General features: G+C 40.4%; 2 protein-coding genes across 9 annotated transcripts in view; one reads left to right on the top strand and one right to left on the bottom strand.

Moving 5' to 3' along the window:
* KANSL1L (KAT8 regulatory NSL complex subunit 1 like) overlaps positions 1 to 10,597 on the top strand; it is a 30,913-nt gene extending 20,316 nt beyond the window's left edge. For all 5 annotated transcript variants that reach the window (XM_033170707.1, XM_033170715.1, XM_033170699.1 and 2 more), the window contains 7 exons: positions 52 to 176; positions 2,772 to 2,896; positions 4,311 to 4,365; positions 5,880 to 5,989; positions 7,363 to 7,531; positions 8,516 to 8,803; positions 8,892 to 10,597. In XM_033170707.1, coding sequence (XP_033026598.1) covers positions 52 to 176; positions 2,772 to 2,896; positions 4,311 to 4,365; positions 5,880 to 5,989; positions 7,363 to 7,531; positions 8,516 to 8,749 — 818 coding nt within the window. In that variant the 3' untranslated portion in view covers positions 8,750 to 8,803; positions 8,892 to 10,597. The remainder of the gene's footprint in view (positions 1 to 51; positions 177 to 2,771; positions 2,897 to 4,310; positions 4,366 to 5,879; positions 5,990 to 7,362; positions 7,532 to 8,515; positions 8,804 to 8,891) is intronic.
* A 707-nt stretch (positions 10,598 to 11,304) lies between these two features.
* RPE (ribulose-5-phosphate-3-epimerase) lies at positions 11,305 to 20,177 on the bottom strand. Of its 4 annotated transcripts, none has more exons than XM_033170737.1 (6): positions 20,029 to 20,176; positions 15,594 to 15,673; positions 13,940 to 14,079; positions 12,715 to 12,849; positions 12,439 to 12,525; positions 11,305 to 11,656 (listed from the first exon to the last, which is right to left on the bottom strand). In XM_033170737.1, exons 1-6 carry the CDS (start codon positions 20,148 to 20,150, stop codon positions 11,534 to 11,536), a joined length of 687 nt encoding a protein of 228 aa, XP_033026628.1. In that variant the 5' UTR covers positions 20,151 to 20,176; the 3' UTR covers positions 11,305 to 11,533. The 4 variants fall into 4 exon arrangements, with proteins under 4 accessions (XP_033026628.1, XP_033026645.1, XP_033026651.1 ...); XM_033170754.1 differs by having other exon boundaries at positions 20,040 to 20,158; XM_033170760.1 differs by lacking the exon at positions 20,029 to 20,176 and adding an exon at positions 16,053 to 16,066.
* Positions 20,178 to 21,585: the final 1,408 nt, after the last annotated feature.

Raw genomic sequence — 21,585 nt, 5'->3', positions numbered from 1 at the left:
ATTTTCTAAAAGATAAAGGACTCTTCCCCTTTTCTTTCTTTTGTCTGGCAGGAGAAAGTAATAAGAGATGTGAAGCATTTTCCTTTCAACGCGCAGAACCAGAATCCCAGAGTCCTTTTACAGGAGCAGCCAATGGAGACATGATGTCTAGATCAAGTCATAGTATATCAACACAGGTATGCTAAAATTATTCTACTGTGAGATTAGCAGTCTAGATCAACCTTCTCCCACCTGGTGCCCGTCATATTTTTTTTTTATTGGAGCTCCCATCATCCTGGCCATTGACCATACTGGTTGGGTCTCAGGAGAATCAGGTAGGGTGAGTCTGGTCTAGAGGAGCTGATCTGCTTCAGATAATGTGTTGCATAGTATAAATTACTCTCTCAACAGCTAAATCAGTATGCAAACCCTGGCAGCTGGAGAACAATACAGCTGTGCCCCCTAGCAGCTCCAGCAAGGTCCCTGTTCACATGAAAGCCATGATACATGGTTAATAATAATAATAATAATATTTATTATTTGTACCCCGCCCATCTGGCTGGATTTCCCCAGCCACTCTGGGCGGCTTCCAACAGAAACCAAATACAACAATATCAAACATTAAAAACTTCCCTAAAAAGGGCTGCCTTCAGGTTTTTTCTGAATGTCTGGTAGTTGTCTATCTCTTTGACATCTGAAGGGAGGGAGTTCCACAGGGCGGGCGCCACTACCGAGAAGGCCCTCTGCCTGGTTCCCTGTAGTTTTGCTTCTCGCAGTGAGGGAACAGACAGAAGGCCCTCGGCGCTGGATCTCAGTGTCCGGGCTGAATGATGGGGGTGGAGACGCTCCTTCAGGTATACAGGACCGAGGCCGTTTAGGGCTTTAAAGGTCAGCACCAACACTTTGAATTGTGCTCGGAAACGTACTGGGAGCCAATGCAGATCTCTCAGGACCGGTGTTATGTGGTCTCGGCGGCCACTCCCAGTCACCAGTCTAGCTGCCGCATTTTGGATTAATTGCAGTTTCCGGGTCACCTTCAAAGGCAGCCCCACATAGAGCGCATTGCAGTAGTCCAAGCGGGAGATAACCAGAGCATGCACCACTTTGGTGAGACAGTCCGCGGGCAGGTAGGGTCTCAGCCTGCGTACCAGGTGGAGCTGGTAGACAGCTGCCCTGGATACAGAATTAACCTGCGCTTCCATGGACAGCTGTGAGTCCAAAATGACTCCCAGGCTGCGCACCTGGTCCTTCAGGGGCACAGTTACCCCATTCAGGACCAGGGAATCCTCCACACCTGCCCTCCTCCTGTCCCCCAAGAACAGTACTTCTGTCTTGTCAGGATTCAACCTCAATCTGTTAGCCGCCATCCATCCTCCAACCGCCTCCAGGCACTCACACAGGACCTTCACGGCCTTCACTGGTTCTGATTTGAAAGAGAGGTAGAGCTGGGTATCATCCGCATACTGATGAACACCCAGCCCAAACCCCCTGATGATCTCTCCCAGCGGCTTCATATAGATATTAAAAAGCATGGGGGAGAGGACAGAACCCTGAGGCACCCCACAAGTGAGAGCCCAGGGGTCTGAACACTCATCCCCCACCACCACTTTCTGAACACGGCCCAGGAGGAAGGAGCGGAACCACTGTATAACAGTGCCTCCAGCTCCCAACCCCTCTAGCCGGTCTAGAAGGATGTTATGGTCGATGGTGTCAAAGGCCGCTGAGAGATCCAGCAGAACTAGGAAACAGCTCTCACCTTTGTCCCTAGCCCGCCGGAGATCATCGACCAGCGCGACCAAGGCGGTTTCAGTCCCATGGTGAGGCCTGAATCCCGATTGGAAGGGATCCAAATGGTCCGCTTCTTCCAGGCGTGCCTGGAGTTGTTCAGCAACCACCCTCTCAATCACCTTGCCCAAGAATGGTAGATTTGAGACTGCCATGTTGGCTAAGTCCGATGGGAAACAACTAAAGGGTGCCAAGTTGAGGATTGTTGCTGTCTCAGCACCATCCTTTCCTTGGTGGCTTCAGTGTCTCTCTGTACCATAACTCGAGATACTAGGGACAATATAAGGGATAAAAGTTGTCTTTTAAAAAGGGAGTTAGGACCCTTGTTCATTTATATACAACAGTTATACCTCGCCCTTTAGTAAAAAAAAAAACCTCTGAGCGTCTTACCAAAACAAGCTCTAAGACAGTCGTTGCCCTCAGGCTCACAGGCTAAACAGACTTGATAGAAGAGGAAAAGGACTAGGAGGAAGAAGCAAGTTCCAGCACTAATTCTTAAAGTTATAGCTGACATCAGTGACATTTCAGGCTGCCTTGTCCTTGTCCATCCTTCCCGTGAATCACTCTTCCCACTAGACCAGATGTAGGAGCAAAGCTGGTGGTGATGTCTAGGTAAGGAGGAAATGGCAGCTCTGGCCCACAGTTCTTCTCTTGGGAAGCAGACTTGATGGCAGTTAAGACTCCTCACAGGAGGGCACTCAATGGATTTACAACAAAGCTGTTTAAAAAAATTACCTCTGACTTTGATAATTTAGTATATCAGTTTGTATTTTCATGAATTAATGAGTATATATTATTTTTAAACCAGAGCTTGTTTACAATACTGATATTTTTCTGTTGGGATACAGTTTCAAAAATTTCTAATCAGCTTTTAAAAACTCAAATATTCAAGCTCTCCTTGAGTATTAAAGATTGTTTTCTAGCTAGTTTTGTGCAGTGAAGTTTATTTTTGACTTTGTGTGTCCATTTAATACCATCCAATGTATAATGAAATGATTTTTCAACAGCTCAATTCAAGACGTAGACTGAGAAGTGAGAGCTCCTATGATATAGATAATATTGTTATACCTATGTCACTCGTGGCACCTTCCAAGCTGGAGAAACTGCAGTATAAAGAAATTCTCACTCCAAGGTACAGTTAATTTGTGTACATTCATAAGACATTGTGAAGGTATATTTTGCTAGGGCCATACTCTACCTTAAAAGTACATTTGAGCCAGACTAGGAGGCCAAATTGCAAATGTTTCATATCTCTAGAAAAACACACATTTTGATGGTGTGGGGAGGAGGTAACTCAAAAGGGTAAAGTGGTATTCAGGAGGACAGCTTTCTTTTGCCACTTTCTTCTGCAGCAATGGAACTGCCATAATGCATCAGAACAGCCCAGGTGTACCCTGGCATACATGTCTGAGTGTACATGCACTATATTCCTCCCAGTGGGATATGTTCTGGAATACACATTCAAGAATGCATCAAAACTTTCCGATAGAACTGTAACTGTTTCAGGATTTCTCTGTGAAAGCAGTCTGGCTTTGCTTGCCCTTAGCTGGCGTCACCACAGAGCCAAATCTTGATTAGTTCCATAACATTGTCATGATTTCTGACTGGACAGGACTGTAGTCAGTGTGGAGCTGGCCTGTTTTTGTTTTATTCTGATACATTAAAAATTATGCCAAAGCATCAGTAGATCAGAAAATTATGCCTGCAAACAAGTGTGAAAAGCAGTATTAAAAAACTGGAAGGTAAAGTTCAAAAGGCTTTATCCACCCCATGAAAGCATATGATTTGCCATTAGAACAGAGGACAGACATTTTAAAGACTCGTGCTGAGCCAGATAAATTAATTGCATCACTGATATCAAAAGCTATTTAACTAGTGAAAGCAAAGAGTCTTGATTTTGCATCAAGAGACTTCTTCAAATGTGTTTAGATGAAGTTGCTTTGGTCAATGTCCATAATTTGTTGAAAATCATCGTCATTCATAGGTACATGTCAATCCTAGATTAAATATGTGCATTTCTCTGCTTTTCAAGTACTGTATACACCAGTGAGTTTTGACTGTCACATTTAGTTAACTAATTGTAGCTCACTTTGCCCATAAAGCAATTATTATTATTAGATGTCAAAGAGAACAACAACTACCAGACTTTTAGAAGACATCTTAAGGCAGCCCTGTTTAGGGAAGCTTTTAATGTCTGATGAATTATTGTATTTTAATATTGTGTTGGAAGCCGCCCAGAGTGGCTGGGGAGGCCCAGCCAGATGGGCGGGGTATAAATAATAATTTATTATTTTTATTATTAATTATTATAACCAACTTTATAGTACTTGGAGGAGGCAGATGAGCAAAATAGTGGCTAGAGAGGGTCCAATGAGTTCATATCAGCTTATAGTCAATGGATTTAAACAAGACAAGTACTAACCATACACAGAAATTCAATTATTTCATTTGTTGAATTAGTGTATTTGTAGTGTTTACTATGCAAAATGATTTTTCACAATGTGAAAGAGATGAATTGTGGATTGACGAATCTTTTTCATCAACAGCTGGAGAATTGTTAACCTCGAGCCTTTGGGAAGCCTGCATGAAGATGAAGAAAAGGTTGGTTGTGTTTCCATCAATCTGAAAATTTGTAACATTGCTTTTATTTTATAGCCAGTAGTTTTGTAGAACTGGAAACTATTCCCCCCCCCCCAAAAAAATACAGTATCCTTGACACACACTTGCATGTTTATGAATTGTACAAGCGAGGAAAGGAAACAGTAAGATCAGAAATATTGTACTGTATGGATGTTTTCTTAAGGTATTGGCTAACTAGTGCTTGAAACTTCACAAAAATCAGTTACATCAACTTTGTGCAGAAGTACACCTTGAATGACACCAAAGCCATTTCACTTGCAACATCTGCTGTTAAAATCTGGCTAAAATATCTTTGCTGAACAAGTTTTTTTATGGGTTATTGGAGAACAGCATATGTTCCTGCTTTCAGGGGGGAAACCCAGTCAGAATCAAGTAAGCTGTCACCCATTTCTCAAAATTCACTTGCCTGTACTGCAGGGTTATGTTCCTCCTGCAGCTGAAAATAGTAATTTGATGAATGACATCTATTTAGTATCACACGCACTGCCATATTTCACAATCTGGCAATGCAAAAAGTAGAGTATACACATTTAATAAATGATAATAAAGCCGCACATGGAAACAAACCTAATTTATATATAATTCACGGATGCCAGGGAGGTGCAGGTCCTGCAAGTCCTATACACAGTCCATTGAACAACCTTACAATAGGCACAGGCAAGAACTCTGGTGCAATGGTTTACCTAAATCATTTACTTTTAAGTTTGGTTTTATATAGTTACCACTGCTCTTTATGCTTTTTGTGTCGTCGTCCCCCCCCCCGACCCAATTTCTCCCCTCTCCCAACACCACCCTGACCTATGTGTATGTCAGCCTGTGAGTAGATTTCATGCCTCTGATGAAATAAACCCAGCTCTGCCCCTTTTCATGACGTCTTTATGATGTATTGGGGCTACTTCAGGTTTGGCGCAATTGCGCATCTAATGCACCCAAACCGGGAGTTGCCTGTACAAACAGCTTCATGTATCACTAAAATACACATGTTCTGACCAGAAATTGACCAGTACTGATTTGACCAGTATCAGTTTCACATACTGTATAAATGTTTTAAAGTAATACCCTGCCTTCCACTCTACTCTACCCAGGATAATAAAACAACCTGTGAAAGAATTGTGTCTTTTTATGGTTGAAACATTGGTGTTTTATTCTTACCAAAAAAAATCAATGTATGTTCTAGAGATGTGTCAAGTTTTAATTTTTTGTAACTATAAAATGTGTTTTATAGACATATATCTAGGTTGTTGCTTTTTTGCAGTTTTTGTTGGTGGGTTTGATTTCCTTTTATTTTTTCCACAAAAGCTTATGCTACGATAAATTTGCTAGGCTTTAAGGTGCCACAAGACTCTGGGCAAGATCCAGCATCACAACAGTTGATACAACATCATTTCCCGTTACCCAGTGTTGCTTTTGCTGCAGTGGAATAACATACTGCCGCATTTAACAATGTTCATAATCTGGGCACTTTTAATATTTAGGCAGAAGATCTGTCAGATGATGCCTATGCTTCGCGTCATGCAAACTACGAAGACAAAGAGAGAGCACGGTGGTCGCTGTGGCAACAGTGCCGATGGCCCAGAAGGAACAGGCAGGTTGATACCTATATAAGAGAAGTGGTTTAGTCATGTTGGCCACCTGATCTGGAAAGCTGTCTTTGGACAAATGCTGGCTCCCTCTGCCTGAAGTGAAATAAGTGCTGTGGTCCATAGTCACCTTTGACTGGACTTAACCGTCCAGGGGTCCTTTACCTTTACAAAGAACTTGCAGCCTCATAGCCAGTTACCCCAAGAAACAAAACTTATCAATGTAGCACTATATGATATTTTCTGGAACTATTATAGCTCAAATAGCAATATTAAAATTTCACTAAAATATATTGCATGTTTCACACACAACTTTGAATAACTAAGGAATGTTATTATTATTAGTTATTATTGAATAACTAAGAAAGGGTAATTGGTGTTAGCTTGCCTTCAATAGAGACAATTTATGCTACCCGAGTTAGAAAGAGAGCAGAGAAAATTGTAGCAGATCCTTTACATCTCGGTCATCATCTGCTTGATTTACTTCCATCTGGACGTCGCTATAGGACTTCATATACAAAATCGGCCAGGCACAAGAATAGTTTTTTCCCTTGTGCCATTAAATTGTTAAATTCATAGTTGTATAGCTTAAGGGGAGGTAAAATATGGGTGGGGTTTCTTTGCTTCTTTGTATTGTGAGAGGAACAGTGTCTGTATGTTTACATTGCAATGTAGCCGAAACAAATTCCAAGTATGTTGGAAAATGTACTTGGCCAATAATAAATTATTCCCATTCCTATTCCTATTCCTATGTGTTTATTAAATGCTGTTTAATGCCGTCCCAGTAAAAATTATAGGAAAGGATGTGGTAAGACAGCACCACAGGAGGGTCCAACACTTTGCTACTCTTTTATGCAAGATTTCTTACACAGGCAATTTCCCATTTATGCACATTCAAGGCATGCATGATTGCACTCATCGCTGCAAACCCAGAAGTAGCATGAAAAAGGGCAAAAAGTGCCCTAAAACGAGTGCAAAATCGAAAATAATGCCTAGCAGTCCTACAAGCCTTTGCACCAACCTCAGTCCTGTGGAAAGTTGGAGTTTGAGCAAGGAGGTTTGGAGAGTGATTGTGGTGCAGTTTGGGTTTTTTTTAATGGCTTTTCAAGAGTTTCCAGAGGTTTAGAGGTGGTTTGCAGACATTTTCAAGTCTTCCCAATATATGTGATTTCACTTAAATGTATGGTGCCTCGGAATGTAACGCCCACATAAATAGGGAATTGCCTGTATACAGTTGTCTGCATTCAATATTTGGGTTTTCTTTTCAGAATATTAAGGAATTTTAATTCAACCCCCCTTAAAATATGACAGCATCTTATTTTCCATTAGATGATTTCTGTTTGGAAAAAACCTGGAGCTTTATTTTGTCTCATTATAGAACATATAGCAGAAGTTCTGATGGACAAGATCCAGCATTAAAAGAAAAACAAGGCAACTCTGATTTAATATCTGATTTTTCTGAAAACATTGCTGACACTACTTCAGAAATCCACAGTTCACTCTGCTTGAGGGAGTCACAGTCTTCAGAAAAAAAGCAAAAAACAAAGGTAATATATATATATATATATTGTAATAGCTGGGTGAGTTGACTTGAGTTCCACTGACAGAAGGGACCAAAACCTGCTATCGATAAACCTTTTTGTTTTTAAATTATTTAGCATTATATATATTAAAAGTGTAATGTAAAGGTCCACATTGTGGTGGTGGTTTTTTTTTAAAGAAATATTTTTAACAAATTAAAGCTAATATTTTTTTGTTGAATTTACTATACTGTTTTTAATTATGCTATGTAGCAGTCATTAAGAATGTGAGCTAGAAAATCTTTGGTCATCCCTTACCTTGGTCCTGAACTCACTATGGGGTGCAATACTACACATCTAGCCGAGTGGGGCTTACTTCTGAGTAGACATGTATAGAATTACCCTGCATGACTGAAATCAAATGCACTTTCCTTTAAGTAAGTCCCATTAAACATAGTAAGTTTTGTTCTGAGAAGACATGGATTGGATTGCAAAAGGCCTCAAGAGAGAGAGGCACTACCCTGTTTCCCCGAAAATACCCATAAAATAAGTTGTAGCAGGATTTCTAAGCATTTGCGCAATATAAGCCATACCCTGAAAAGTAAGACATAGTGATAGGCATGGCTATGCAGCGTACTGATGCGGAGCAGTTAAGAAGACGGGCAGCAACTGACGTAATAAAAACAAGACATTCCCTGAAAATAAGCCATAGTGTGTTTTCTTGAGGGGGAAAAATATAAGACAGTGTCTTATTTTCAGGGAAACACAGTAGATCTTGGTTTCATAACCTTCGTCAAGATAATGTTGGTCTGGGGAGGTAGCAGGCAGGAAGGTTGGTTGTACTACAGAGAGAATATGTGAAGAACATCAACATTATTTATTTGTTAATTACAAAGACTGTTCATAAAGTGGAAGATAAACAATGTTAAGAAAACACTACTGCTTATTTTCAGTTGAATTCACCTCTTCCTCTCTCTCTCTCTCTCTCTCTCTCTCTTTCATTCCTTTCAGTCTGTTCTTTGGGAACGTCGGTCTTTTCCACTAAAGGTTGAAGAAGCAGATGCTTTACTATGCCAAGATCAGCAAGAGAATTCAGATGTGGCCATCCCCGGTGACTTGGACTGTACCTCACATGCTGCCTTCAGTTTACCAAATAACCAGCCACAGAAGAAAAGCTCTCCCAATGAGCTGGAAGAGTACAATCAAGTTTACCTGGGAATTGGCAGCATGAAAAAACAGAGGTGACAGAAAGTAATGTGGTTCATCAAGAAAGCTAACCAAAGCGAAAGAATGCGTAAGGTAAAAATATTTTAATGCTCCTAAAAGTGTTAACTGCTTTTGACTCGCAGTATTTTAAATTACAACACAGATTTTGTCTTTTTTATAGTTTTGACAGGCAGGAGAAGAGCCCAAGAGATGTAAAGAGTGAATGCTCTTAAACTGCAACCACCTTTGCCTACACACCTGAAAGGATGACCTATTTTAAATGTATGTGTGGTTACTGTGCAGCAGAATAAGGATTTTTCCCCATAGCAATGCAACAATTTCAACAACACAGAGAAAGCTACCCATGAAGTTGTTTTTGTAAGTGGCAGGAGCACATAAGTCTTCTGTCCTCTTAAGGAAACTGGTTTGCCCAGTGATACATCAAGCATTGTAAATGTGATGAATGGTTACTCAGTTCTTACTAGAGAAAGACAAAAATCTTTATGTGAAGGAAAATCAATTGAAATAATTGATTTTCTGAATTTTACGATGGATCTGTTTCATTTTTTAGTGCCAGGGAAGGACTTAAGAATTAGAAATACTATACTTTAGCTACTTAGCATTTTTATTACAACTTATTTTAAACACTTTGTCTAGCCTACAAAAATATTACACCTGAGCAGATTTCTGAGTATCCATTTCATATTTTGCATTAGCTAAAAAACTACATTTAATTAAGTGTCAATAATACAAACAAGGCAATAGCAATGTTTTAGATACTGAGGGAAAACCAAATTATTTTCATACTCAAATTCCAAAAATGTTACTGCATCCTCCCGTGATGCTAAGTGTTGAAAAGCAGTAGAGGCTTGCCATATACATTCAGTGATGCTAATGCAATATGACTGTATGCTGCTGTGAAACCAAATAGCTCTTCTGTGAGGAACTGCTGAAGGTTTTTAAGAAAAGCCCAATTGTTAAGCAAGCTTTTCTTCAATGCCATGTCAAATTGTAGTCCCCCCACCCCACCCTGGACTGGAAGTACACTGGATATTGTAAAAATGTTCAGTTGCATTTCTACACTACAGACTGTTAAGATTGTAGCTTACTGCAAAAAAAATTGTCCAATGAATTAAATTTTTAATCTTGTCTCTGACACGACTATTTTCAATGCAAGTTTTTAAAATTAAAAAAATATTTCTGTACACTACAGTGTGATGTTGATGGATTGAGATGCTGAACAGAAAGATGAAATGTGTTAATTGGTACCCCTTTAGGAGCTCAGATTTTGTATGTAATATCACAAATCATGATTATGGCATGACATTGTTGGCTTGTCACCAGATATTTGTACAATGGATGATGAGCTGGCCAGTCTTTCCCTCTTCTATTTCTTCTGAATTTTTTCCAGGCCTGGGTAGCAGTTTGAGAGAAATTGCAGCTCCATGACTAAAGAGTGGCAGTTCCTACTTGGTGTGCCCTTCAAAACGATTTAAGCAAGATGGTTACAATACTGTATATAGACAACACCCTAGAGAATAAATTAGCCAGCTTGTCTTTACTCTTACCACACACATACCCAGTCCCAGGCTGATAAGAGTATCCTTAAAATCTGTATACCATGTGTTTGAACCTGTCCTCTGCTAGCCAACAGCAGAGTTGACTCTTCCTCGGCATAGCATCTGTCTCACAAATCTTTTCTAATGCTTTAATTGCAACACTGTCATAAAAATAGTGCATTAGGAGCTGGCCGGAACTCTGTTCTTAAATGTGACCAAAATAGCATATGTGTGTATTTAAATGAAATAAATTTATTTGGTTCACTCTTAAATCCAACTTCATTTTCTCCCTATAATAAATGGAGAGCTGATCTGCAACCACTCTTAACTCTTCACTGTACTGGTCAAGTTTCTCTGGCTATAATAATTTGAAAGACATACTTCAGCTCTCTAAGAACTCTTCTTACAAATTAGTTTGTCAGATGTTGTGTGCGACTTCCATTTATCCAATTGTTCACAACAAAAATGGCTGTATATCTAGCACATTCTGTATTTATTGTAAAATACTGTATGCCATATCATAATTCACCTGTTTACCTCTGCATACAGCTACTGTGCCTGGCCCCTAAAGTATTATTTTATATCCTCCCTTCAGTGTTTCAAATTTATAGAGGATTAACTTGGGAGTCAGTAATTGGTGACCCTGTCACTTTCTTAGAGATTCTTATATTGTAATATTTTTTCACAAAAGCACCTTCAGTTTAACAGGTGTTAGATCAAGATTTTAGACCAATACCGATTACTTTTTTCATATGCTTGTATTCAGAAATCCCTGTATTTGCAAGTTCTTGTTTTCTGTATAGATTTTTTCAAGCAGACTTCCTGCTTCTGCATCTCCCCTTCCCTTCATTTTGTATCCTTAAATTTACAGAGCTTTAAGTGAACTAGACCAAAATAGTTATCAAGGTCAGTTACTCTTAGAACTTTTCCATCTCAAGTGTTTATTTTCAAAACATTTAAGATGTTAAGGAATGAACAAAGCTGTATTGGCTGTAGAACAAAATACATTTGTCTTCGATTGCAAGCTAATACATACAATCTTCAAGCAAGAGGCACCCTGATTTTGTAATGCATATTACAAAGTTGTTTTCTGAAATCAAAGGATAGCACTGGACCAATATCCTTCCAAGCTGCCAAGATGATATTCTCTGCAGCACAGGAATGAGTATTCAGTCCTGCAGTTTTCCTTTAGCAGCACCATAATTTTACAACATCCCACCCACAAATATACAAGAAAGCAGCCCTCCCAAGTCGCAACACGATTTCATCGGTCAAGTGAGCGCTTTTGAGCAGCTTCACAACATACGTTCCTCAGGAGATTAATCACCGCTCTGGGATCATCACTCTTCATTATAGCACTCCCAGACACAATCATATTTGCTCCAGCCTGCAAAGAGGAAAAAGCCTGTTATATTTTAAGAGAACAACTTACTGCATGTTTATATTCATGAGGTGATGTAAAGGAAATACATTCTAGGGATGTGCACTGACACTCAAGACAAATTCGGCCTATTTGGAGGGACTTTGACATCAGACGTGTCAGGTTCAGGTACTCTTGGATTGTAACACGTTGGACTGGATGGTTCAGAGTGAGCCATGGTTGTGGGGCACCAAGCAGGAAGCAGGCAGGATGGGGAAAACTTCTGCCTGGCTGAAGGCCCCCCCCCCAATCACAGCTGTAGAGCAGAGGGAGCAATCCTGCAAGGGGCACCACCTCTGGTCTCAGAGAGGAAAAGGTCTCCTGCCCCAACCCCTCTCCTGGCTATATGTTCAATTAGGATTTTAAAATGTTAATGAAACAATCCCTGTCCCATATTGGGGTGGTTCCCATGTCAACCTGATGCCCCCATGGGTCAGGGTGATAGGCTGTGAACAGCCCTAGTACATTCCAATAAGAAATTAAAAGCAACTTGTCAGATCTGCCATTCTAACTTTATATTCTCCTAGCTAATCATCAGTAGAGAAAGGGCCTTCAGAGTTTCTCAAGAATATTCAACTATTCTGTTTCTGAAAGCTGCTAGACAAAATTGTTTTTTTTTTTTAAAAAAAAAATTCAGTTACTGCACCTTGTTTGCATAGTATGAGAATTGATAACATTTAGTTTCTGGAACTGTTCTGCATAACCTCTATCATCCTAAATCTTAAGAGAGACTACTTTTATTGTCTTACCTCTGCACATTTATGAATGGTATCTGGCCCTACACCACCATCCACTTCAATATCCAAGGAAGGAAACTGTGTTCTCAGCCAATGAACCTAGTTAACAGCACAGAAAAAACATTATTACCAAGTCACAGGAGCTGTAATCTTTGGTCTCCCTCCATGTGTGCAAAAACTAGGCACCAATCCTTAGTATAACAGCACTACTATGGAAACATTCAAAACAATTTCCATAATCCTATATTCACAGCTGCTGTATTCAAAATAACAACTGTCCAAATCTACCTTTGGCATCATATCTTCCATGAACTTCTGTCCACCAAATCCAGGTTCCACGGTCATAACTAAGGCCATGTCTATCTGATTGGCCCATGGTGCTAAATATTCTACTGTAGTTCCTGGCTTGATAGCCAAACCAACCTATGGAAACACAATAGATTATTATATATTAACCAAACCTACATCTTGGATTAGCAGTAAATCACTTTTACAAAAGAAAGCTATGACATGATTCCCACTAACTCAATGAACATTTCCACCTGGGCAAAGAACGGGGGCAAAGGCAATCAGTACTCAGTGTTGTCTTCATAAGTTCATTTTTCTGCCATATCTGCATAGGAATAAAAGTTGTCTAAGCTCTTCAAAACCTAATGTAAGCATTGATTTTACATTTCCAATGCTTAAATAGTATCTGGCGAGCTCTTACTAAAATATCAGAGGCCTCTTTCCAAATATACAATTCAGTTAAAATTGTACCACCATTACCACACAAAGATGATGAGAGCATTATAAAATTCTTGAACTGTATGGACATTTTAGGAGAAATGTGTTTGCGGTTTTCCAGGTGTATGCCACATATTACTATAGTTTAGATTATACTTGAGTGCACTCAACTAGAAACACAGGCAGTTATCCAATTGCACATGCCATTAAGAAATTGGCTGCAGTCTACTACCTAAGGCAGGAGTTCCTAAACTGTGTGTTGCAAGAACTCTGAGCCTGCTACAAGAAAAGCAGATAATTAAATGTTCTCACTAGCCAAAGTGTACAGCCATGGAAGAGACTTCACTGTGTCTCTCTCTGTGTGGCCCCTTCCAATCAGACTTGGCTGGGATCAGCTAGTTCTGCATCAACTATGGAGCACTCAAGCACTCCCAATATATATTAAAAAGTTGGAATTGTCTATCCTCTGGTGGCTGTTTGCAACATATCTACATGAATGAATGATCTCAGCTTTGTCTCCTTCCAAACTAGAAGAAATGCCCCCCAAAAGTGCCTCATATAAGCAGAAGATGCATGCTCTCTTGAGGGCATTTTTTAAATAAAGGTGCTGCAAAAACAAAAAAAACCAACCAATCAAACACAATAAAAGGGGTTGGGTGTTTTTTGTTTAAGAGTAAAGTATGCTTACAGCTGTAATTCATACAAAGTGCTTCGTCTTTCAGTGGTTTAAGGAAACACAAGGTATCCCCAGAAGCTGTTAAACTGTTTAGCACACCAAACTTCTCACCTTCATCCCATTTTCTCTTATGTCTTTAATGAGTGCTCCTGGATTGTTGGTAGCTTCTATGTGAAAGGTATATTGATTGGCACCTGCTACAGCCATAGGCTTCACCCACTGTTCTGGCTTAGCAACCATCATATGCATATCTAGAAAGAACCAAGTAGATCAGAAACATGCAAACAGCACATTTGGTGAATCGCAACCTCAAGCATGCTCTCATAATTTATACTGTAAAAATTGGAGTTCTTGGTAATACCCAGAAGTCAAAAATTAAAGAATCCAAGAACTCTGGCCAGGTGGGAGATCAATTTTAAAGTCTTCAAATGGTTTTATTAATACTACAAACAGTGTGAGTAAGTTAGGCATACAGAGAATTGGTACACCTTGACCATGAAAATCTAGCTGAGGAAGAATTAGCAAAACAGGGCCTTGTCCTGGAATTTATTTCGACTGGAATTTGCTTCTATATTAATAAAACTGTTTGAAGACTTTAAAATTTAAAATTGATCTCCCGCCTGGCCAGAGTTCTTGGATTTTTTTTTAATTTTTGACTTCTCATAATTTATACAGCAAAACACTTGGGACTTAAACTGCACCCAAATCTTGTTGGAAACTGCAGTGTATGGCTAGGTATTAAGAGAGATGCCTTACTTTCTACAGGTGAAACTTGAAAAATTAGAATATCGTGGAAAAGTCCATTGTTGTAAGCAACTGTTTTCATTAGCTACTGGAGTTTGATATATGAGATAGACTCATGACATGCAAAGCGAGATATGTCAAGCCTTTGCTTGTTATAATTGTGATGATTATGGCGTACAGCTGATGAAAACCCCAAAGTTGAAATTGTTAATTTTGGGTTCTCATCAGCTGTACGCCATAATCATCGCAATTATAACAAATAAAGGCTTGACATATCTCGCTTTGCATGTCATGAATCTATCTCATATATTAGTTTCACCTTTTAAGTTGAATTACTGAAAGAAATGAACCTTTCCATGATAATTCTAATTTTTCGAGTTTTACCTGTAACTTCTTGGGAATTGGAAGCAGAAACCACACATGGTTCCTCCTTTCAAAATTTAGGCTTTTCAATGGCCAGCGCTCAATTATTTGTTCAAAAGCCCAACAATGTAGGTGCAAGGAACAAGCATTCTTTAGATCATTACAGGCAGAGAGCATTTTGTGCATGGTTCCATTCCTGGCATGGCTGTGAAGTGCATATAAGTGTGTTCCACCAGATCCAAAACACGATAATAGCATGTCAATTGGGCGTGCCCAAAATGGTTTCTACCTGTATATGTAGGTTAAGAGCACTTTTTAAAATATTTATTTCTATTCCTTGTGTGTTGCAGAATATGACAGTGTGTTTAATGTTCTGGCTCAAAGAAATTGCTAAAGAGCACTGATTCTACAAATCTCATCACATCTGTTGGCTGTTTTTGTTTCAAAATATCACAGAATCATTAGCAGGAGAATTATCAAATTACAAAAAAATAGGTAACTCGTGGGAGACATGTTAGCTGAAGCCTTCTAGTACATGATAAAGCATGCCAACGCTGGCTGCTAAGAAGGTAAAATGAAATTCCAGTTTTGCTTCTGAGAATCTTGAGGCTATTGACCTCCATTTATATTCAAACATTTTAAAAAATAAATAGCTTACCGAAGAAGGGCTGCTGACCCAGCTGCTTCCGAAGGCTCTCTACAACAGGGTGGCCAAAAGTGATGTTTGGTACAAAATGCCTACCCAGTTGGGGTGGGGAGGAAATAAGATAGATAATTTATTTTAAGATTTTGAAAAAATAGAATACTACTATAAGTGTCAGTCAATTTTAGAATGGAAATTGCTTTTGGCTTTGACTTTATAGTGCTATCGAGAAATCTTAAAAGCCCCACAATTCAGTACAGGTGACTTGCAGCTTACATATATTTAACTCAAAAGTAGCACCTTAGAGACCAACTAAGTTTGTTCTGGGTATAAACTTTCGTGTGCATCACACTTCTTCAGATACCATGCGTGCACACGAAAGCTTATACCCAGAAGAAACTTAGTTGGTCTCTAGGTGCTACTGGACAATTTTTTTATTTATTTCGAATGCATCAGACCAACACAGCTACCTACCTGAATCTGGATACATTTAACTTGTGCGCATTCAGCTTTACATGCTTGGGGGAGGGGAATAGATAAATAGAAAGGGGCTGGATTTCAGAAAAAATTACTTTGGCAATTGCACCTGTCACTCAACCCAGAGTATTTTGACTATATAGTGGTACCTCGGGTTAAGTACTTAATTTGTTCCAGAGGTCCATTCTTAACCTGAAGCGTACTTCACCTGAAGCACCACTTTAGCTAATGGGACCTCCTGCTGCCACTGTGCTGCCAGAGCACAATTTCTGTTCTTAACCTGAAGCGTACTTAACCTGAGGTACCACTGTATTGCAATATTGGCTTCACATGTCATCCCTGGAACATAAACTCTGTGTAAATTGAGTCTGTAATAAGATTAGCAAAATGCCTGGTGTGACAGTTGCAAGGAGCTCATCAGATGCAATAAATCTGTCCTTATATGCAGTTGTTTATAATGTCTCTCTCTGTTTAATGCTGTTACTCGGATCCTAAGATAAGTCAACTTAAGGAGGTTTGCACAAGTAAAGGTTTCTGCCCTTTCCCCCCACTGCAGACACCTATACTCCCGCAAAGCATCTTTGGAGGGTTGTTGTGTCCCCTGAACAATGGAGGATGAGGTGTGGGTACTGTTAAGATAGGTTAACCTGAAGAAGTTTACAGAAAAAAATCTTCCTTGTCACCTCTTCTCTTCAGCTGACAGCCTAAATCCCACCTCACATTGTACAGGTAGAACTCACTGCCCCCCCCCCAGAAAGGCCTTTCAGGTTGCAGGTCACTGCAGGAGGGAGGAAAAGGTGACTTTGCTTCTATGAACTTCCTTAAGTTAAAACAAAATCGAAAATTCTTTCTAGTAGCACCTTAGAGACCAACTGAGTTTGTTCCTGGTATGAGCTTTCGTGTGCATGCACACTTCTTCAGATACCACTTCCTTAAGTTGATATATGTTAGGATTCAGGCCTGTGGCTGCAGTTTATCATCACACTATAAGGCTGCCTCATATCCCACTTGAGGGATTTATACAGCCCGTCTAGAGAGTTGCAGACTACATACACACAAACACACCTCTCAAACTTCAATAGGGCTTGCATATTTATCTGGACCCTGAAGCATGTTTATACAATAAAAGAACAGAACCAGGCCAGTACAATAAAATATTTCTTTTAGCGTGATTTGAAGAGGGTTACATTGTAGCCCTGGTCTACCTCCCACAGACAACTCCACAGGGATGCCCCACCCATAAGGAAAAGTGAGTCAATGGCCTCAGGGTCTACCGGGGCAGCAGGTCCCAGAGTTGATATTTCTCCCCACACCCTTGTTTCTGATGCAGATCTTCCTTGGCCCCTTCTCTGGTGTAGAAAGTGGAGTGCAATTTTGGATCTACCTTGGGTGCCAACATGCTTTGGACTAGCTACCGTATTCAGCAAGTGAAAAAGTGTTCTACATACATACAGGTTTATGCACATAGGTTATTCTATGCACTGGGAACCCTACACAACCCAGTTATGTGTAGTCCCACTCTCATTTTCCACTGGACCTGCAGATATTAGAGGAGACTAGGAGCATGATCCTGCTCATCTGTGCACTGAATGAACAGATAAAAGTGAAGAAAGAATGCACAACTCTTGCATTGCATTTTCAGACACAATTATGTTTTAGAATACTGTATACCTAGCCATGTACAAAGAACAAAACATTGTTTTGCTCCAGATGTATGCATGAAGAAATGCATCTGCTGAAACAGGTTCCTTGCTAATAAAACTTGCACAAATTTTGTTGCTGCTGCTAGAGGAAACCACATTGTACTTGTACATTCTGAAGTAGTAGTTTCTTTAAAAGCAACAAGAGAAGAACATGCACAGTGCCTGCAAATTGTCAACCAAGCCGTAACGGAAAACACAATCTTTCCTTCACTCCAATATAGGTACACCAAACCTTACTCAGTAAAGTATTGTGGACTGTATGATGGGTAATTAAATATGCCTTTTACTGGAATGGCAATTCAAAACATTGGTGAAATGCAAAAGATAACTGATGCACCAATGTATATCCATTTGCCGAGAAGTAGCATTAAGTACAAGAAAATATTTCTAGTCACAAGATGCCACTCTACCCATGAGATGCCCAGTTATGCCATTCCAATAAAGTGTATTGGATAGTAAAAAAAATGTATTTAATGTACATGCTGTATTTCATTTTAGATCTACAGCTAGCATATAGCTACTTACTAAAAGCACATTAAAATATTTTGTATACTTAATATTTAATTTTAAAGAAAAAAGCTACACGTCACCACTTTTTTTACACTTAACTAATAATGTTCCCAGTCCTGCAAGGAAGAAGGGAAGGAGCAAATATGTATATGGTGCTTCCACATAACAGTTTATCTATTTGGTGCATGCATGCAGATTTTATGCAGCATTCTCACAACATTTTCATCAAAATGCTATCCTATACGATTTTTCCATGTGAATTAACTATTTCCGCAGAAAATCAAAAAACTTTATTAGAAGCCCTATGGAAACAGCAAATCCAATTTAATCAGAGATTAATGTAAAATTACATTTTGGGATTGTTTGAGCACTTAACACAACTTGCATGACCAGCACCAAGTCCACAATAAACTGTGGAAGCACCCAAAGACAAAAGTGGTTTTCTGGAAACAGCCACTGTGGCACCTGCTGTTACATGCTGGAAATACCCCCCCCCCCCCGAGGGCTGCCTTTAAACAGCAAGTTAACACAGCTGAATTCCCCCGCCCCACACACTGCCTACAGCAAACAAAACTCTTACAGCATCAAAGACTAAACACAGGTATTGCGGCATGAGCTTTTGTGGCATAATGATGAACTGGAGTCTACTTGGTACAATATCCTGCAGTTGTGCAATAAAGTAGCTTTTTTGTATCTAGGTGTGCTACTTCATGGGGGAAGTTTTCAGGTCACAGGGTCCACGATAACCTGTGCCACAGTAAATCTTGCTTGTGTCAAACTTGCTACAAGATTTCAGACGAGACTTGCTCCATTTCACCAAACCCAACAAACGCCCACTGTGGGTGACAGGTTTGATAGTTTGACAACATTAATAGATTAGGTTGATAAAATCAGATTAATAGATTGGAATGGATTAATAGATAAATATGTCAGATTAACAGATAGATTGTATTAAACTGAGTAGAGTAGATTAGCAGGTGGATTGATTAATGACATTAGATAGAAAAGGCCAGATAGCTAGATTAGATGGACAGATAGACAGATCTCAATAATCAGATTAATGGATTGGATCAGACCGAGTAGATTAATATATAGGTTGGTTGATTATTTAACTAATTGATTAGCTGATTATATCAAATCGGTTGATTCTATTAAATACCAGATAGATAAACCAAATCAGATTACATGGATAGATAGAAAGATTAGATGGATTGGATTAGATTGAAATTAAAAAATAGTCCAGTAGCACCTTAGAGACCAACTAAATAGGGTATAAGCTTTGGTATCTGAATAAGTGTACATGCACACCCAGAACAACTTAGTTGGTCTCTAACATGCTACTGGACTATTTTTAATCTGACATATTTATCTATTAATTTTTAATTTTATTTCGACTGCGTCAGACCAACACTGGATTAGATTGCATGGAGTATATGAGGGAGATTGACTATATTAGATCTGATAGACTGGAATGCGCATACTCTCTTAATAGATACTGTATGTCTTAACCAGCCTAAGAAAAAATTAAATATACAGTACCATCGCCGGCGGCGGAGGGGGGGGGGAGTGTGAAGTGCCACCAGAGACGCAAGGGGCGCTCCGCATTTAAACCGGAAGCGCTCTATGGTTTTTGAGCCCTCTTTCGGACGTGACTAACAAGAAGAAGGGCGACCACGCTGTCTCCGCTGCTACCGCCCCCCCTCTCCTCGGCGGCCTCCCCTTCTCCCCGCCCTGCCCAGCGCGGTCCGCGGCGGAGTTACCCGTCCATTACATCCAGGTGCAGGTAGTCCGCTCCACAATCCACCATTCGGCTGCACTCGGCGCCCAGCGCCGCCAGGTCACTGTTGAGGATGGACGGGCCTACCCGGCAGCCGGACGCCATGGCTGACTGGACAGGAGAGCCTCGTCGCCAGGCGGCCGCCCGTTTCCGCCCTCCCTCCTTGCCTGGCCGGAAACGGCTGCGCCGGGCGGAAGCGAGCCCTGCGTCACGTGGAGCGCGCGCCTGATGGGAAATGTAGTCCGCGAGCCACGCGTCCGCTTGTGGGTTAGCGTCGTTTGCGCCTCGTCAGCCCCGGAAACCTCCCGTGAAATCACATCTCTCTACTATTCTTTCATCTGCGCATCTTTCCCTCAGCTCTGCAGACGGGTTGGAACTACGCATCCCGCAAGGCCCCGCGCGCGCCAAGGGGAGCGAGGCAGAAGAGGGGAGCCCGCTAATAGATAACCACTAATAGGACGAAATGTTTATTAAGAAGGACAACAAATCAATCAGTTAAACTCGGGGGCGGGGCTGGTTGCCTTTGCTCTTGGTTGGCCTCTGAGGCTCTGCGTGCGTCGAAGCCAGCCACTCAGCTCCCGCCTTTCAGTCACCTCATGGTGGGCGGAATTCTATTGGCTGGCTTGGAGGGGGAGGGCGACCAGTAAATGAGACTAGATTATTGTTACTGGTAAATCCTTGCCTTCCAAGCTTGTTCAATTGAGCAATGTTACATGTGCTGAGCGAGTTATTCCACTCACCCATTTATCTTACTAGTAACGCACTGGCACAGGCCACAGCATGCTAAGTGGGCACACAAAGTTGTTGACACATGGCAAGCGGCATATATTTTTTCCTGGATTATTGCCCCATCTGTTTGAAAGTCTAATTTCATATATCTGGACTGGAAGATGTAAAATTGCACAAAGCCAAGTGCAGACCGTCAGCCAGTTGTGCTTGTTCACTGTGCATCAACAAACTTGATTTTGTGCCTTCCTGGGACTATAAAAATGGAGGGTGCAGGGGAAAGGGGTATCAAACACATAGCAGATCACAGTACATTTGGCGTGATGCATCATAAATTGTGAAGGTCTGCATAGTCATTTATACTGAAATAGAATACAGGCAATAACTCCCTCCAAAAATTATTCACAAAATAATTTCATAACCATGGCAACATTTGACTTGCTAGATCATAAGTTGTATAGACTTGCCGTAGTTGCTAATAGAACTAATTAGTTGCCATAGTTGCTAATGGAATTATTATACTTTTATAGACTACCTTTTTCTTCTAAGGAGCTCAAGGTGCTGTACATAGTTCTCTTCCTCCCCATTTCATCCTCACAACAACCTTGTGTGGTAGACTAGGCTAAGATGGTGACTGGCCCAAGGTCACCCAGTGAACTTCATGGGTGAATGGGGATTGGAACCTGGTCACCCAGGTCATATTCCAACTCTCTGTAATTGTTACACCACATCAGCTCCTGTTAACAAGCGGTATGAATATTGCAACCACCAACTCTGAAAAAAAATACCATTATGAACAGAAATTTCTTCAAAC

This window comes from Lacerta agilis, chromosome 1 (assembly GCF_009819535.1).
Source record: "Lacerta agilis isolate rLacAgi1 chromosome 1, rLacAgi1.pri, whole genome shotgun sequence".
NCBI classification, from domain to species: Eukaryota; Metazoa; Chordata; class Lepidosauria; order Squamata; family Lacertidae; genus Lacerta; species Lacerta agilis.
This window is presented reverse-complemented; position numbering and strand designations above follow the sequence as displayed.

Excerpts from the sequence above, each read along its gene's own strand:
- RPE (XM_033170737.1), bottom strand. The coding sequence starts at position 20,150 with ATGGCGTCCGGCTGCCGGGTAGGCCCGTCCATCCTCAACAGTGACCTG. Across the intron at positions 12,850-13,939 it reads TAAGAGAAAATGGGATGAAG|GTTGGTTTGGCTATCAAGCC; the intron begins GTGAGAAGTTTG and ends GTGTTTCCATAG. Across the intron at positions 11,657-12,438 it reads CCATTCATAAATGTGCAGAG|GCTGGAGCAAATATGATTGT; the intron begins GTAAGACAATAA and ends TCCTCTTTGCAG.